We start from the raw sequence: 13,487 nt of genomic DNA, 5'->3' as shown, positions 1-13,487 counted from the left end.
AGTTTAGAGCTATTGGATGCAAGATAAAGCACGAGAAAACGAGCCTTACATAAATAAGGGCTTTTTGAAAGCAAACAAAAAAAAAGCATGATAGGGGGATGTTGCTGACAAGGTGCATGTCGTGAAGAACAAGAGAAAGTTGGCTATTGCAGAAATGTTTTCTAAAAGCTTGCCAATTTGGATGAAACAACCTAGCTCTGACAGCAGCACACCCGACCCACGCATCTCACGAGGGGAGCGCATCCACAGCATCAGTGGCCGCTCCCTGACACGGCAGCAGCGCGCGATGGTCCTCCGTGCGCGTGTAGGATGCTATATACTAGGAAAAAGCGAACTAGCACAATCACGAGGGAAGAAGGGACGAGACACAGCGCTGCATAACAACTGAAGGTTTTATTCAGAGTGCCTCTGTTTAAGTACAATTAGCTACATCTGATAAAACACAGGAAATCAAGACAATAAAATTCACGATGACACAAGAAACTCGTGTTCTTTTTTTTTATATGGCGATGGATGGAGTGCTAACGCATGCCGGACCTAGCCTCGCAATCTCTGAAGCTTCAATGATCTCTCTTGTGGCCGTATCTTTGTGATATGCTAAAACTCCACATTTCTCGACCTGCGGATGATAAGCACAGTCATGGCAATGAATTCCGATGGTGCGAACAGCATTTTTTACATTATTGCAGTGTTCCCTCAACCTGTCGTTAAGACAACGACTAGTTTGACCAACATAGTAGTTGCCACAGGACAGAGGGAGAGAGTAGACAATGTTGCCTTTGCAGGGTGCAAACTTGTTTCGATGCTTCATGCTGACGGGGTCAGTTTTTAAGTGCTTTTCCGGTGCATTTACACGTGAGCACAAGCTACCCAATCGTAGCGGAGCCGAAAATACAACGTCCATTACCGCCTTTTTCCCAATCCTTTTCAAATTGTGAGACACGGCACGAAGGTACGGAATGACCGCCACATTTGTTTTACTGCTAGGAGAGGAAGTGCCACATTTCAACTTTTTTTAACATCCCCTCAGCTACAGAGGCGAAAAGATTGAGGGGATTACCAGAAGCGGTGAGCCTGTCAGCCTGGATTGAAAAACTGCGACCAAGTATATGCAAACACGAGTTCTTGAGGGCATCGTTAAAACACGACGCAGCAATGCCTCGTTTTACAAATTTGGAGTGGCTGGAACAGTACGGAAGGAACGACTTACCTCCCCTAGGTTCGAAGGACCAGCACACATGTTGAGTAGTGAAATAAAGAGTCAAATAAAGGAACTTGATGCAATCATTAACAGGTACTTCATGTGTAATAACAAGTGGCTGAAGGACATCAGAGAAAACAGAACAGATCGAATTCACTGCAGGGTCACATTCAATTAAAACCAAGTAATCATCAACAAAACGGAAAATCTTTGTGACGTTGGAACCCTGGAAACAATCTTTAAGTTTTCTATCATGTATCGCTAGATACGAGTCACTGAGCAATGGTGCGATGCACGGTCCTATGCAGATGCCTTCTTTTTGGATGAAAATGCGGTCATCCCATTCTGCATAGGTGGATTCAAGATAGGTTTGCAGCAAGTTCAAAAAGTTATTCACGGAGAGCCCTGAAGCATTGTGAAAAACTACAGCTCCGTGACTGTCAATCGCGTCACTACTGCAAGTCATAAGTTTGTCATGCTGAATAGAGTCAACATAAATCTGTTACGTCAGTGGAAAAAGCACGCAACCGCTTGTCTTGGTTATCTTTTAGAAAATAAACTGCATCGCCAGATTTCTTGACCTGGAAGGGATCGTCAATAGTTAGCAAAGAAAATTTCTCTTGTAGAAATTTCCCCAAGCACTTCTGCCACGCACCATTCTCAGAAACAGTGACGCGTAAGGGGACGTCAATTTTGCGAGTTATTGCCGCAAAGAACATATTCAGGCTTAGTTTTTGACACTTGTCAATTGAAGATGACAACTTCTCTAAATTGGAACTTGAACATAGTTTTTTATCTCTCTTTTTAGCTGTTACGAGGCAGTCCCGTTCACATTCTTTGAAAACAGAAGACACTGCTTCGTATGGTTTTTTTCTTGAAGCCATCCTTAGAGAGTACAACAAATCTCCATTCCTTAATTGTCAGCTGTCAAGAGAACCAAGGAATTGTCTCGCAGATACCTGATGGAATGTTCAATTGGCAGGTCCTTGTCCCGTTTCTTCGGTCTCGATACAACGTCGACTCCCTCAGTGATACACCTGCTTTCTTCGGATTCAGGGGCACGTCGGGATATGCGCCTTACCACAGCCAACAGTTCAGGAGGACGCAAATTTGGCTCAACCGCAAACTTTGGCCCGAGGCGTAGGACCAGCTGAACGCCCTCCGGGATGGGTACACCTTCAATGTTGTGAATCTTGTTGAGGTTCCCTGCTGCTTTCCGGGGTACGCACCTTCGAAGGAGAGGAAGCTGTTGCTGCCACAAAAACTCGGTGATGCTTTCTATGAGGCGGCTGATCTCGTCCTTCGTGTTTGTGCTAGTGCGCTGCTTTTTCCTAGAATGTCGTACCAACTCACCCACCAGTATACGCTGTTGTGTAGGATGCGTGTGGCCCGAGGAAAGAAGGGTGCGCCACGGACTAGCTTAGGGCTGCTGGGTCCGCTCATGAGGGTGTCCGCTCTATGAATCTCTATGGTTAGGGTGTGAGGTGCGTTCTTTTTAAGGTGAACGCCTTTAATACCTCATACTGTCGTTAGCACTCGTGGGCGCAGATGTGTCCGCGTTTCGGTTACGTGCATTATATGGGCATATGCCAATCATTACTTAATCGATACTTAATCTATGACATGATACCGGGACGCGATTTAAGACATTATATGATATTTGCATGACAATTAATTACTAATTGAGCAATAATACTTAAGCAATTAGCCTAACTGACCTTTCTAGTAAGACCAGATAAATAAATAAAACCGAGTAGGAAATTGGTCGAGTTGGGGAATCGAACCAGGGTCTCCGGAGCGCGAGACGAGCACGGTAACCACTCCGCCATGCCAGCTTGATGATTTGGAATGAACAAAGGAGCGTCTAGTGAACACGGTGTCTTCGTTCACTCCCATCAGGTGTCCCCCGAGATACGCGAGACAGATACATTTCCCTTCCTCAAAAACCAATTTACCGACGAGCAAGGCGTTGAACCGAACGGGCGATGGCGTTCTGTGGACTCCCTGGCAGCGTTGCAAGACGCTGTCGCATTACACTCTTACAGGCGAAGCTTAACATCTTGACCTCACATCAGTGACACAAGCAGCAACACCGCGCTTAGAGGGCAACTGAAGCGGTTTTAGAATTCGATGAGTTTAAGGTTGCCGAATGTGCGAAATGTGCTAGTAAAGCCTGCAAAATCGTTTTGCTTTAGCATTTGAAATGGCGCCGAAATTGCCGAATAAAGTTTTTGTCGGTGTTCAGGCTTCTCTGAAGTGCACAGCGACGGGCAGAGACCCCGATAATGACGTCACGTATGACGGCACTACGTTTCCAGCGAAGAAACGGTTATTCCATGGAAGAAAACCGACGCCATTGAAGGTGAAGCTCACAATGCATTGTTTGACGCCATCTGACGACGCACAGCAGCATGCAGGCGTAAGCAGCGGACACTGAAATTTCGGAAACAGTGACGTCACTGCCGAGTTTCCTCGCACTCCTCCAACGTAGTGATGAGAAGCCTAAACATCGGCGCGGTTTTAATCGACGATTATGTCACCATTTTAAATGTTAGTGCAAAAATACCCTGCATGGTTTATCTAGAAGCTTGATAGATGCGAATTCTTGAATAACCTCGAATTCTCAAAAAACCGTTTCAGCTTCCCTTTAAGGCTTTCGCCTCACCGCACTTTAGGCCAGCAAAGTACCCCCTGAATTTTTTGCTATTGTACTGCTGTATTGACGCACTCTTTGTGCCTTGCAGAGTTCATGTCAGATTAATTGCAGCTGTTCATATTTAAGAGTACCGTGGTGTCAAGATTTCCGATTGCCTGCCTGCAGGATTACGTCACCGTTTTTGAGGAAATTTTATGCATGTTAATTGTTCCCTGGGTGTTCAGATAATGCCAAGGAATTACTACTTTCAACCTTATTTGTTTTAACAGCTGCCACAAAATGGTCCAGATAATGTCCGTTTCCGGACGTCCGGAAGATGAAAGGGTAGAAATTGGGTTTTTGACAGATGCCTGGGCATCCGAACTGTGGTGGCTAGCGGATGTCATACGCACATCAAACGCGATGTGGAACGTTCTATGAAAGTCTCTTGGAACTTGTTCTAATTTTGGCATCTGAAGTACGTCGGAATGTCCGGCGTGGAAGTACGTGGTACGTTCATTCGTCCTTCCTTCTTTTTTTTTTTTTGCACCGGACGGTCTAAGGGATGTCCGCAGTTCGTATTCGGGATCAAACTCGACGTACATCGAACATCCGGTAGCGGACGTCCATCGTACATTCATTGGGAAGCGCTCTCTACACTGTCGGGCTCGCTTTGCCGTTAGCCCGCCACATCCGTACAGTGCAAATATAAAATGTACCAAGCACTGAAATTACCAGTAAGAAACAACATTCCGGTCACTAGAGATAAATATAAACGAATGAAACAGAGCAATAAAACAATATAGGAAGTTTTTAATTTAGCAACTGAAATGCGAGTCACTTTGGCCCCTCTTTCATAGTGAGGGTAATTATTTTGTACATTTTCATGATAAAACGTAACCATATGAAGCGGTGCACGACGAAATACGCATGAAGCTACAGCAATAAAAAGTGATGCCTCGCAAGGTATTATTATCGCGCCATTGAGAATATGACATGTGGGCACCGCCAGCATTCCGTAAGCTGCCTTACTTTCCACCGGTCCGCACAGCACTGCACAAGGCCGCTTGCATTAGCAGTATTATTTTTACAACTCTTCGCTCAGAAGACTCCATTGAAGCAACCTTGCCAATTTTTACAGCTGCGCTGGTAATCTTTCCAGACGATCAGTAGGAAATCGCGAACTGCAGGAAAATGCGCGTCCGACGTGGCAGCAGGGCACACGTGGAAACCGACGCAGTACTCGGCTGGCGTTATCCGTCATCGAGCGTTTTGACGAACCAACTGTGTGCCTGCGATAAGACACCGACAGGACAGATTCTATTTTATTGGCGCCTGATTCCTTTTCAGGATGCAAGTGAGCTCTCAATAGTGCAATACGAAAAGAAGATTAAATAATCGGGGACTTGGACGGCTTAGCTCGGCACGTGACCGACTGATGTCTTTCTTCGGTATTTTCGGCCAAAATGAGAGATAATTGAGAGGAGAAAAAGTCACCGTGATAAAGATTGTTTTTTTTTTCTCTATAGTACCTAGCGTTGCGACGCGAAAGCAGCGAACAGCGCCACACAAAGGGATAGCGTCAGGGAAGAAGACAGCGAGACGCCGCTGCCCTTGGGCGGCTTCGCAGGCGGGACCCCGGTAGTAGGGGAAACGACGTCGCCGCCGCCCCGAACTTCTTCGGGCTGGCATCCGAAGACTTCCAAGAATGTCGGCGGAAGTTTCTTCAGAATTGAGGCATCGGCATCTTTAGCGCAGTTCTTGCGGCTTTTGTCGATGCAGCCGTTGGTCGTCTCCAGGATGTGGCTGTCCAAAGAGAAGGCGTAACGTGTATGAGAGGAAATAAATTATTTGCTGTGCCGCTGTAGATCGCTCCCCCCCCCCCCCCCCCCCTGACTTTTGCACGCACTGAAGAATGGTGCTACATGCCTACACAACGACACGCGAAATGACGAAGAGCAAGAAAATCGAATTACAAGTTTCAATGGCTGAACTTGTGCCCGCGATGTAAGGAAAGAAATGGTTGCGAAGAAGCCAGAACCGGATTAAAACGCGAACACTGCGTCATTTCTCTAGAGTGTGGTACGTCATCGGTTTGTAACCGCTACACTACGCACAGTGCTTTTGAAACAAACCGCGTTAATGCTTGTTACGGTACGAGGGATGTGCCGTAAGTTTTGCCTTCTGGGTTGTCATTTTTTTTTATTAGAAGGTGAAATAGGAAGACGTTACCTTGAAACGAAAGCCTGGAATATCTTATTCTCCAGAAACACATTATATTTAAATATAATCCATACCAGTGACGGCGCACTTTCGATACCGGTGCACAGTACCAGGTGTCTCAGGGAAACCCGCCGTTAATTTAAAAAATTAGTGGCACGGAGTGCCTATGCCGCTCCTTTTAGCTATTTAGCATAGCGCGTACCGCTACCGCGTACTGCCTCTGCGCTGATCGCACCCAACACAGCAGTCGTGCTCGCTAGATGGTGGATGGAAGATAGGCGCCCCCCCCCCCCCCCCCCCCCTTTGAAACAGGGTGGTGGCAGTAGCCGCCATGTTCGTTTTTTTTCTTGTGATTTTTCTTTTTCACTCATTTTTTTCTTTATATTTCTTTAATGGTGTTATAAATCGGTCTATATATTTGCCATTTTCTTTAATACATGTTTAATCCTACACATATAACCCTATGTCACATCTCCGCTTTTCAGCCACCAATCTTCCAATCGCTTTTTGCTCACTTCCACCGCAGATTCATTCACATGGCCATTGTTATCTCTAAACCCCAGGGCCTCAGGGAGAGTGACTGTCTGCATCGACATCCGGATGGATGCCATCGCATTCGAGAATAAGACATTTAATTGTTGCTACATATTTACCACACACTGCCCATGCGTCATCTTGGCTATATTTCTTTTTGTAGTTGCGCGTTCTAAGACACCCCGATCTATAACTTAATAGAGTAGGGCACTACCTCTTGAGTTTTCATGGAACGATTCCTTCCTGACCTGCCTTTTCCAGTTTCGATATAGTTCTATACCCTGCTTCGTTTTCATTGAACTAATCCAGTTTTACCTTCTGCGTTTTAAACCTAGGTTTAAACGTGACCTCACGTTTAAAGCTGTTTACCTCTCCGTCCTTGTGTCTTGCATACTTAATAGTTAGTTACCCAGTCCTTTTCCGCCATTTTGAGTCAACGCCCTTTCTGCATAAGTATTTAGTACCTTAGCTGTCCACCCGTTATCGTTCAATTTCCTCAGGCTTTCTTCATATAATGTTTTACTCTGGGCTTCCCGCTCTTCGAACGATGCCCAGCCCATATCCCCATGTACTGCCTCGTTTGTGGTTTTGCCGTGGGCACGTAGTGCTAATCTTCCAACAGCTCTCAGATTTATTTCAAATCTCGACTGAACTTCTGCCCTTAAGCGCCAACTTCTGCCCACTCTTCTGCCTCCGAACGCGACTAGCGAGATCAGCCGCTTGACATAGGCATAATTCACGTGCTCAAAGTCTGGGCGCGTCACCAGCGCGTACTGATAGCAGTTGCTGATAGTTGATACTGATAGCTCCCCACTGGAAAACGAAAGGCCCTGCGCAGCGCACCAAGAACTACTTCCGTAAGGCAACGTATAGGGACCCAGGAACGTTTGGAGGATGCTTTCGAAAACTCGCTTTATCGGACCCATGTGCATTTGTGGCAACGCGTCGTCGATGCGCAACTGGCCCAAAATGATGTCGCCTGGGATGACTTCGTTGGAGTGGATAATGACGCCAACATCCGAAAACTATACACTGACGAAAATAATAGTACGCGAAGTACGGTAACTCTCGCACTGCCAGTTATCTGACGAACACGATGACGAGGAGGCCGACCTACCACCTGCAACTGTGAGTGATTCCACCGCGATTAGTTATATCGCGTCACTAAAGCAGCTTATTAGTAGCATAGGTATTGGCGAGGAGCATGTGGCTGCACTGCAGAGCTTGGAAAATGCCGTAATATAGTCTAGTTTGAATAGGCGGACATGCATAAAAGATTTACACAGTTCGACTTTGTGTTTCTGGCCGCAATATTGGCAGTCCACTTACTACGAACCTCGGATGCAACGAATGCAGATTCGTTCAGGTTCGTTATAAGCGGGCTCGACTGTATATGTGCTCCCTATCGGCACGGAAGCTGGCCGTGCGCTGATACTTCCGCCGTGACTGAAGAACAAGGCCATTCCAAGACAGAACGCGCTAACTGTGCGGCTGCTCTCTTCGGATGGCCAGTGCGTCCGACAGAGCCACGCATTGAAGCAAAGTTGTGCAGGCGAAAAACACCTATAGTTGGTGCTTCTCGTCGTCTCACATTACGCTTTTATGCGCACATGCAACGAACACACTGGCGCTCTGAAGAGCGCAGCAATGCCGCTCGCGTGTTCAAGCTAGGAGTGGGTGACCCTGTAGCTTGGAAAAGTTGCCGCAAGTAACGACAGGCTCCTCGCACGTCCGTCATTTTCTTCTAAACTTCGCCGGTCGGAAGGCCATGCTCAACGCCGCTGTAATAGCTTTTGTTCAGCAGCAAACGCTCCCGCGTCGCCTCTGCGGTCTACTTTTCATTCTTGCGAAACGCTTACACTTTGTGCCAAAGTGCATACGGCACGAAGGTTGTCACCACATTAATTCTTTCACAGCGCTAGCTCTTAACGCGAAAGTTACCGGGCAAAGGGTGTTTGTAGTCGTCGTCGTCATCGTCGCAATAGTGGACAAAAAGCGTCCTTGCAGTCGAGCCTGACCGGAAGGCGGGGCACCACGCACGGGCTTCCACCCCACGGGGGCGCGATCACGTGACCACCCCATGCACACAGCCAGTGTCTTGCGCCTGTGTGTGTGCGCGCGTGCGTTGTTCTTTTGTCTTCGTATTCGGATCGTTTACTCGAAAGGAAAATGCCCCGCCGCGGTGGCTCAGTGGTTACGGCGCTCGGCTGCTGACCCGAGAGACACGGGTTCGATCCCGGCCGCGGCGGCTGAATTTCTTGAAGGCGAAATTCTAGAGGCCCGTGTGCTGTGCGATGTCAGTGCACGTTAAAGAACCCCAGGTGGTCGAAATTTCCCGAGCCCTTCACTACGGCGTCTCCCATAGCCTCAATCGCTTTGGGACGTTAAACCCCCAAAAAATCAAACCAAACCAATCGAAAGGAAAACGCTAGGGAAGGAATCCTCCGCGATGAATCGATTTTCTTTCCGCACACTCACCGGCACTGCTCAGGCGTGAGCATATTTCCCACGATGTGGACGTTGCTGGTGTCCATGCACTGCTCAAAGGCTACCAAATCATAACAGGACGCCACGCTGCGAATTTCTGTGGAGAGAAGAGCAGCCTCAGGTTCCATATCTCAAAGCACCCACAGTACACGGTTAATAAATATGCCTATATTTCCACTGGACGTTCCGTATACAACTGATACCGGAAAGAGGAAGAATCCTAGGGCTCTTTTTGAACTCAAGGGCTAACTTACTGTTCAGGCATTGCCCCTGTACAACAGACGTATTCAGTTTCATTTCACAATATTTCTTACCGGAAAAACGCATCTGTCTCAGGGACGGTTTTGTAGGGGGGGGGGGGGGGGGATCCCCCTTCCACCAAACCGCGGCCCTTCCAAGACGGACCCATAGATCCACCTCTGATCTGTCTACTTTTTCTCTGCCGAAAAGTATGTTGACGATGATCCGACGGAACGAAGCGTGTGCGTTGTGAAGCGCCAGAAATCGCCCGCTTATGGTGCGGGTTGTGGGCACCTCTCAACGCAAAGCGCCTCCTGCTTCCCTTTTTGCTTCAGTTACTCGATGACAGCCCTGCGTCCTGCTGCTTTTTTTCTCTGGTCGATCAGCCAGAGGATAACATCCCCCAAAACTTTGTCAATGCAGCGGGTGGCAGCGAGCGTAAAGCCTCCAAATCAGATCGAACAAGTGTGCGCAAGGTCGGTCACAACTCGGTTAACCCCCGGAATACAGCGACCCATACTCACTCTTCAAAAGATCTCTGTTGTTTGCGCAAGCTGCTCTCCGCACACCGTCGATGCCTGCCTCAATGGCCCTGAGCAGCATGCTTTGATCCACGCAGCCATCAAGATTGTGCTTTTGAAGACAGCTTTGGTCTGGCTCACTGCGCCGAGGAAACATTGAATGATATGTGGTGTAGCAGCTAACGTTTGCTGCTACACAATATCGCATAAGATCAGATGGGATAAACGAAGGCGGAAAATGTTTATAGAAACAGAACAGAACATTTTATGAAGCGAAAAAAAAGTTCTAAATAAGGACAGGAAAAAGTTAGATGGGGTCTCGAATTAATTATTATTGGGTATATAGTGGCCCACTCATTGCCACTCGTAAAGTCAGGTCGGGTTAATTCACGAACCTTTCCATCATGACAGCGCCGTTTCAAAGCCTCATGGCTTCCTGTAGCTGGGCTTGACCCCTTACTATTCTCGTAGATTGTTGGCTTAAGTGCACATCAGGACAAAAGTTTAACGTAACGCGCCAGTGCAGTTAACTTTCTTCTCTGACTTCATCTCCCCACCTTACTCTACGTCACCCTGCATGGGCATGCCTCTTGCCTCCCATTCCTTCCGCTGGTCGCTGTGCTGTCTTATGTCTAACTTCAAGCTTTTTTGTTAGCTGGCAAGTTTCGGTAATTTACTGTACTGGGAGTAGTAGGTCGCGAGCAATTTCGCTCGCTGCTTGCGGATGTGTACAGGCGCCCACAGACAGCATGAATGAAGGAAAGCGTGGCTTGGACTGCCGCCACCTTGCCGCCGCCAGCACCGCGAAGCGATTAGCATCGGGTGAGAGATAATGCTGTCGGTATGTTTACGGCAGCTGACGATAGCTGGTGCCCAGATCGCTTTGACAGCGTTTGTGCCTGTGCCCGTTGGCCCCGTAGACAGCGCACTCGTTAAGGGGGCGTTTCTCCGCTTTTTGCTCGCGGATGCGGCGTCCCACGCTCGGGCAACGCGTTGCAATTTTCCTATCGTGGGAACCTGAAATTGCGCACTAAGCTGCCTCAGCTCGCGCGCCTTGCGAGTTTGCCCCCAAGGCTGCGGATCTAATAAAATAAATGTTATGGGCACCGTGGTGCGCAGCTGCCTGAAGTTTCGGCATATATGGGTGAACCTGGAAGCGCACCACACCGATCTAAACACCTGTTTTGTTCGATCGGCAGCCTTTGGACAAAGCTAGCGAGGTGTGCGAGCTTAGGAAGCTTGGCGTGCAGTTTCGGGTTCCCGCGGTAAGAAAACTGCTACGCGTTGCCCTGGCGCGCGACGCCGCATCCGCGAGCAAAACGCGGAGAAATGCCCCCGTAACGAGTGTGCCGTCTACGTGGTCAACAGGCACAGGCAAAAAAGCTGTCAAAGCGAGCTGGGCACCAGCTATCGCCAGCCGCCGTAAACATAGCGAGAGCATTATCTCGCACCCGATGATTATTGCCTCGCTGCGCTGGCGGCAGTCTGAGCAATGCTTTCCGTCCTTCTTGTGTCTGTGGGCGTCTGTACCATACAACATCCGAATTCAACTGCACGCTTAGTCATTGCTCAGCCGACGGTGTTTCTTATAACTTGCTGAGCAGGGCAGCTCATTTGCATCGCCATCGTGCTATTCTTTTTTCTCGTTATTTGTGCTCATGCGACTATTTTGAGTGTTTACGCCTTTAGTGGTAGTATATAGCTAGGGCAGATAGTACGTCCAAAGAAATAAGTAAATAAAAAACAAAGTACAGACCTCACAGATTTCTGATTTTTCTTCTCAGGGTTATCGGTAAGGTGCAGTTCGTCTCAAAGCATTACTCGTCAAGCCCCCGCTTCTCCCTCGCACTTGACCTTACCTCCGTCTGCCGTGACTACTTGTCCCAGGCAAGTATGTTACCAACAAGCTGAGATATCCCAGTACCTGTCTCACTACCATTGGACCCTTCGATCGCTCCACTGTCAGACATTACATCAGTTTTCTTGAAACAATTTTCAAGCCTTGCGTTGCACTTTCCCTGTCCATGTCTGAAACTATTTGTCGTAATTCATCGTCCGAGATACTTAGCAGTACAAATAGCCCTTCAAACAAGATGGAGCTGCACACGGCAGGGAAGAGATGCCTGCTTCTGGGCTCATCCCTCGGATAATCGTTGTCCAAGAGCAGTATGCTTACCAAAGCACGGGAAGGCTCGCGATGGCTGCTGATGGCGAGCATGATCGCACAAGGCCATTTGACAGCCTGCATGTGTTCTTGCTCACAACGCGCGCATTCGTTCACGAACAAAGTGGCCGTATAATAATTTCTTCCACGGGCTGTTTGACGAAACACGTTCAAAATAGCAGAGAGTGCTATGAATGTCTGGGTTCGAGCAGGCCGTAATGGGAGCTTGACTTGGCAGCTTTCAACGCTATAATAATGTTAAGTGTAGTCATCATCGTCTACGGTCGACACAGCGGCAGTTTGGGCCCGCTGCAATTTGCGGCAGCCTCCGAGCCGCATGACTCACGCGCAGCCCTTATTTCCACCATCTTGCAGTCCCCTTTTGCCAGCTGTGACGTACAGGTGCCAAATGAAAATTCGGGGCGCGTATCACTTCGCAGACTCGGACAAGACCCACAGGGCTTCCCTTTAACCAAGTCGAACGACTTGGTCTATATCATATTCTCTGTATATATGCAGGATACTTCAGCGAGGGTGAACCCGAATTAAAAAAAAAAAAAGACTTGCTGAAGCGCAGGGATAAAGGCTTAAGTATTGTAATTACTGTGTTGGCAGACATCAGGAAAACAAGTGAATCCTCTTAACTAGTGGGCTGTTTAACTAACTTCTAATAGTGAAGCTTTAGCTATTATAGTTAAGCGCCAGGTTTAAATAGAGACTTGTAGCTGGCCGTTGGTAATATTTAGAATTTTTAAAACGCGATTACAATCGGCACGGGGCCTCAACAATCGGCACTGGGCCTCGCCCTGCCGCGGTGGCTGAGTAGTTACGGCGCTCGGCTGCTGACGCGAAAGACGCGGGTTCGATCCCGGCCGCGGCGGCTAGAATTTCGATGGAGGCGAAATTCTAGAGGCCCGTGTTCTGTGCGATTTCAGTGCACGTTAAAGAACCCCAGGTGGTCGAAATTTCCGGAGCCCTTCACTACGGCGTCCCTCATAGCCTGAGTCGCTTTGGGACGTTATACCCTAATAAACCAAACCAAATTTTTGCCTTCGCGCGCGCGTTTCATCGCTCAACAATTGCAACGCTCAACAATTGACTTCAGTTTGTGGCGCACGTTTCACATAACCTTCATTCTCCCGTCTGCTCTGGAGCACAGAGCAGCGGTGAGCAACCCAGCACGGATGGCTAAAAGGTCACGTGGCATGTGCGCCACTGAGCGACGTTAACGGGTGGGCGTCGCAGCCAGCATGCCGAAGACGGGAGACATTTGAAACGCGTGCACGAAGGCCACAATCTGCTGAGCCACAGCGCCGCGGGTAACCGCGTTTTCGAAATTCTAAAAAAAAATGATATAGCTATTAATAACGCTCAGCTACAAATCGCTTATTGAAATCAGGCGCCCAACTCTAATAGTTATCAAGTTAACTATTATCAATTACGTAATCAGCTTAATAGTTCAGATGATTTACCTGTTTCCCG

At 48.2% G+C, this 13,487-nt stretch overlaps 1 protein-coding gene across 2 annotated transcripts in view; it reads right to left on the bottom strand.

The window, feature by feature from the left end:
- Window positions 1–13,487, bottom strand: part of LOC149354150 (uncharacterized) — a 110,420-nt gene that overhangs the window by 23,465 nt on the left and 73,468 nt on the right. Inside the window, exons 8-10 of one of the 2 annotated variants that reach the window (XM_089583088.1) lie at window positions 9,845–9,981; window positions 9,072–9,177; window positions 4,630–5,642 (exon numbers count right to left, since the gene is read on the bottom strand). In XM_089583088.1, the coding sequence (XP_089439214.1) occupies window positions 5,369–5,642; window positions 9,072–9,177; window positions 9,845–9,981 (517 nt within the window). In that variant the 3' untranslated portion in view covers window positions 4,630–5,368. Of the gene's footprint in view, window positions 1–4,629; window positions 5,643–9,071; window positions 9,178–9,844; window positions 9,982–13,487 lie in introns of those variants that run through there. The other variant, XM_089583089.1, reaches the window with a different exon arrangement.

Source organism: Amblyomma mixtum, chromosome 3 (genome assembly GCF_055824585.1).
Source record: "Amblyomma mixtum isolate Tamu chromosome 3, ASM5582458v1, whole genome shotgun sequence".
In the NCBI taxonomy this organism is placed as follows: Eukaryota; Metazoa; Arthropoda; class Arachnida; order Ixodida; family Ixodidae; genus Amblyomma; species Amblyomma mixtum.
Note: the sequence above shows the minus strand (reverse complement) of the source record. Positions and strands in the feature narration are given on the sequence as shown.